The 4,918-nt window shown below is 32.8% G+C and overlaps 1 protein-coding gene across 1 annotated transcript; it reads right to left on the bottom strand.

The window, feature by feature from the left end:
- Positions 1-395: 395 nt before the first annotated feature.
- Positions 396-4,620, bottom strand: LOC111514464 (saposin-C). Its single transcript, XM_074169223.1, has 4 exons — positions 4,460-4,620; positions 2,985-3,097; positions 2,724-2,892; positions 396-538 (listed from the first exon to the last, which is right to left on the bottom strand). The coding sequence occupies exons 1-3, from the start codon at positions 4,497-4,499 to the stop codon at positions 2,731-2,733; spliced, it is 315 nt and encodes a 104-aa protein (XP_074025324.1). The 5' UTR covers positions 4,500-4,620; the 3' UTR covers positions 396-538; positions 2,724-2,730.
- Between the last annotated feature and the right edge of the window lie 298 nt (positions 4,621-4,918).

Here is a 4,918-nt window from a genome sequence, read left to right as displayed (position 1 = left end):
TTTCCTTTAATGGAACCAAATTACTCAACAAACCAACCGTTTCCTTTTTTATCTGAGAAAATGTTACAGCGTGTATTTTTTTTTATTGAATACGCATTTATTATTGAATATTATTGAAAATGGGCTGATGAATCAAGAGAATTTAACTTGATCGATTTTCAAGAGAACAAGCAAACAGTTTACATGTGTTGCGAGCTTTATGTGGTGTGTTTTCTTTATGCCTGTTGCATATTATGCAATAAAACAGACAGGTCCGTATTTGGGAAAAAAGTTGATGGTGGCCGGATTGACACGAAGTCCCTGTACATTTTTTTGGCCATTGTACTGTTCTTCACGATAGTTACATTTTTCCCATTCAACTGTGTTAACTAGGTAGTTAAATAAAAATACACATATATTATTGGGGTACTTTATTTTTTCAGAGTTTGTTAACTAAAATCCTTTCTGAAAATGTTGTATAGTGGGGCTTATTTAGTGGAAGTCATTTCGCCAAAAACTGAACGATTTTGCTTCATCTATTATAATTGGTTCAGAATACCTGAAAGAAGAGAAAATGAAAGAAATTGGAAATGAAATTTACTCTAGTACCGCATAAATTTGGATCATTTATAATGTACTCCACTTACTCAAAGAATGGGGAATGTTCCTCCTGACAAAAATCAAGTAGTTTTCAAAAAAGAGCTCTAAAACAAGGCCTTTTGAACTTATCATTTCAACCTTATTCTTTAAAAAGTTATTTCAATACTTAAAAAAGAGGAATGAAATAATGCATTCAACATTTAAAGGGATTCGTTTCTGTTTCACCATTTGGCAACATCGGTTATAGCTAATAAAGGACAATGAATCTGTTACCTGTATGAGACAAACAAAGATGACATATTTCAGAGGCGTGCTGTTCTGTTTACTTATGTTCCGAATTCCGAGACGTATGACATTTTGTGCACCTAACCTATCTTCCTCTATGTAAATAAATAACAAAACAACTGTTGTTTATGTGGCTTGTAGAGGTGGTATTGAACTATAATTTATATTTTGCCTTAAATGTTGATTTATAAAGATAATTTTCCTATTTTAAAGTAGAATATCTAGGTACGTATAAATTATTTCAACTTGATATAGGCGCTGTTGCCAATATGTGAATTAGAAACGAATCCCTTTAAAAATTAAATCCCAACATTTGAAACATCAATTTGAATACTTTTCGAAGTGAATTTGAAAAACTCATGAATTACACTCAACTTTATTTTGTTCAAACTTGCATTTGCTGTAATAAACCAAATTGAGGAAAATTCCCTATTGTGGGATAGAATTTGTTAAACTAGATTTATCTGCTACTATCTACATTGAAATAAACATCAAAACTACTGTAGAACGTAAATAAGCATTAACATTTCCCCCCACAGAAACGCCATCTTTGGGTTAGCAGGAAACTCAAACAACATAAAACGCTGAATGAGAAATCTTTTTCTGTTTTTCTATACAGCTTTTACAGTAAGGCAGAAGAGGGGACCTTCGCTCACGAATATAAAAGATGAAGAGGCTTCCCAAGAAGGTCAGTTGCAAGCTTCGACATCTTTCACCGAACAAGATTTGTTTTTCTTCTGGCAGTGCTGTTTCGACTCACTATATTTATCATCAGTGCATTGTTGGACTCAGATAACATCTTGGTGAAGCAAAATGCCTATACTTACGCTAGTGACTGGAACATAAATGATTTGTTTATGAGCTCTGGTTTTATCTGTAATGGAACAGTGGAATCTTTTCTTTAAAATCATATTCAAACTCCAAAACTTGAAATTTAATATGAAAAAAATCGAATGGCACATTGCTTCAAAACTTTGATTTTGCGTTATCTAATCAGTAACTTTGAAAAATTTAAGCAGTGCATACTTTTCAGAGAAAAGTATGCACTTTTCAGAGAAAAGTATGCACTTCTGTCGACAAACGTCCAGACCTAAATCAGTAAAAGTCGAGAATCTGAGGAGTATCAAAATTTCCAACAGTACAGCTGGATACGCAGCCTCCAACATTGCTGCTGATAAATATGCTATTTTTGTGGTTCAGAACCATCACCAAGAGACATATGAAGTCTGAATGAGAGCTAGAAATATATAGCACAGTACAACAGACAGTTGTCAACCTCTCCGATGGGACTATGTTAGAAGACAATTGCGGCATACTCGCACTATAGCTGGAAACTATAGCTATAACCCAGCCAGTGTACCCCAAGAGCATATCATTGACAATTTCGAATCAGATATTCGTACTTCACCTAACGGCATTACTGAGGAAATCCGTATAGAAACGTCGAGGATTTTAATGCTCGCAAAACCACTCAAGGTCCACTCAAGGAAAAGAGAGGCGCTGAAAAATCTTACAACTGAATCTTGGTACTGCATGATGCTGAGATAAGAAACGCTACTAGTGTATCAACACGCCTGAAGAAGCTATCGTGTAGCGAAATACTGCGTTTTTGTGAGAATGTTTAGTGAAAATTCCACAGTGAAGTGTTTCTTGGATGAATTTATTGGTGTTGACACTATCTTCCCACTGTATACAATTCACCATTACTATTTTTTTAATCATTAAGACAGTGGTAGGTGGAAATATTCCAGAAATGTCAACCCTGACTTCATCCAGAAAAAATTATTTGACTCAACCGCCAAGTGTAAAACTGTAATTCTATTTATATAATCAGTTGCTATACACTTATCCATACTCACTTAGAACTTAACAAAGTTTTATGAAGTGACAAACTTTTTCACAATCTACTTTGTTGACGAGCGAATCGATAATCTGCTTTCCGTATTCATCTACAAGTTTGTCGCACTCCTCTGCGAAAAATCCAGGTAGTTTTTCACAAATTCCATGGACAATATTTCCTATTTCTGCCTGTAAATAAAAAAGTGATTATATTCCCAATTTAGCCAACTCACCAGAACGAGTCTTAATAACTAGATACTTGAATTGCAAATTCAACCTACTTCAGTGTGGTCATTTTTCACAATTTTTTTGATTTCTTTCAACGCCATCTCGCAAATATCACATTGTACCGATTCTAAATTTGAATCTTCTTCGGCAAACACCACCATGGCTCCTGCAAAAAAAAGTGAAGTTACCCAAATTAAATGCCGATAAATCTGTTGTTATTTGTAATTCTGAAGAGTTGAAACTGGCGAATTGGTAACATTTTCACGCTTATTGAAGTACAGGAAGCAGAGAACAATTGAATGTAAAACATTTTTGACACTTTGGGCGAATTTTCTTCTCTTACTCTGGTGGTATAATAATGTATTGAAGTACCTATATATGTATTGTTGTAAATCAGGCCCTGATTTTTTGCATAAATAAAGTTCTTATTCTCGTGAAAGTAGTTGTTTAATTTTCTTTCGCGTGATTCAATGTGTACAGTTGTTTCAAAAGGGCTTTTTCTTCCACTGTGTGCCTGAAAAGTACTTCTTTACCTAATCTACAAATCTTTGTAAAGATTTCATTATGAAATTGTTTGCTTTCTTTCTTTCTTGGAAATATTCCACATTTTTGTCTTGTATAAGAATGGAGAAGTGAAAAGCCAAAACATTTCTTCCCCAAAATATAGTGTTATTAAAAGGAAATTTTAACATAAATTGTTATTTTGATTGAATTATCGTTTTCGTTTATTCCTTTGTTTATTCTTGTCAAGATTATGCATAGTCTGATCCGTTAATGGATGAAAATTAATAACGATATCCATGATAATAATTATAGCTACTAGTAATTATTATTATGGATAGTCTGATCTTCGAATTATATTACGGATAATAATTCCAGTGCCGTCACAAAGGATTGCCTGATTGATATTTATGACAAAATTCGTTGTACGCTACTGTTGATAGGAGTTGATAGGAGAGAACGTGTTTTAAGACAAACACATGTAGTTTAATCAAAATCGGCAAAATTAATATTATAAGTACAATATATTCTAAGAACAACATTTTTGTAAAACTATCACATCACGTTACTCAGAAACGAAGTAAGTTAGGGCATTTTTTTTTCATAAATGTGGCCTTAAATTGATGATATCATTCTAGCATTGCATACATACACTGTATACACTGCTGTATACATACACTGTATGTATGCAATGCCAGAATTTAATCAATTTCATATTTCTCATGTGACTTTTCGCTATCCAGTTCCGGAATCTTGATTAAAATTTTATATAATTTACCTGCCTCTCAAGTAGTATTGTAGAGTTATATTTGAATATTTTTTTAATGACTCATTTGATAACATTAATTTAAAACATCGACACTATCGTGCTGTTTCGAAAGATCGCTTTCCTTTTCCTGATGGAACAACTGCTGAATATAACGAACAAACAAAGAAGTGCATAAACTTGCACACAAAAAAAAGTGGAGCAATAAATCAAATATAAATTTACGAATAATATGAATTCAGGTTGTGGGATGATTCTTACCAAAAATGACTGCAACGATGACCAAGGAAAACTTGTTCATTTTGATTCTGATATCAACGACTTGTTGAAATAGACTGAGAAACTAATATTATATTGTCCTGCTGACAACAAAAATACTAAACTTCAGATCGTCGATTGAGAATTGCGCTTCCATTTATATCATAAATCCATCAGAACTTCAATTGCATTGAAATTTCCTTATCACGGAAGATTGATTATATCTAATTTCGAAATATATTCAGTTCTATAATGAAATTTGAATACATGTCGTTGCTTTGTTTGCGCTTTGTTTTGTTGTTATCTTTTGATAAAAAAAATGGTACTATATCAGGCAAACAGATTAATGAAACCAATATCTGCAATCGAATTTTTTTAACGACAAAACATAATCACTACAGGAAACTCATTGAGGCGTTTAAGAAAAGGAAGAATAAAAGAAAAATTTTGTTACATGATGAT

The sequence above is a fragment of the Leptinotarsa decemlineata genome, unplaced genomic scaffold (genome assembly GCF_025532065.1).
Source record: "Leptinotarsa decemlineata unplaced genomic scaffold, Ldec_3_MD MMD2_P_RNA_scaffold_5, whole genome shotgun sequence".
Lineage (NCBI taxonomy): Eukaryota > Metazoa > Arthropoda > Insecta > Coleoptera > Chrysomelidae > Leptinotarsa > Leptinotarsa decemlineata.
The sequence above is the reverse complement of the archived record's forward strand: the minus strand, read 5'-3'. Positions and strand labels throughout refer to the sequence as shown.

What these genes read in the sequence shown, in the direction of transcription:
- LOC111514464 (XM_074169223.1), bottom strand. Translation starts at nt 4,499, where the DNA reads ATGAACAAGTTTTCCTTGGTCATCGTTGCAGTCATTTTTG. An exon ending in CATCGTTGCAGTCATTTTTG is followed by an intron (nt 3,098 to 4,459) that starts GTAAGAATCATC and finishes TTTTTTTTGCAG; the next exon opens with GAGCCATGGTGGTGTTTGCC. An exon ending in TGAAAAATGACCACACTGAA is followed by an intron (nt 2,893 to 2,984) that starts GTAGGTTGAATT and finishes TTTTATTTACAG; the next exon opens with GCAGAAATAGGAAATATTGT.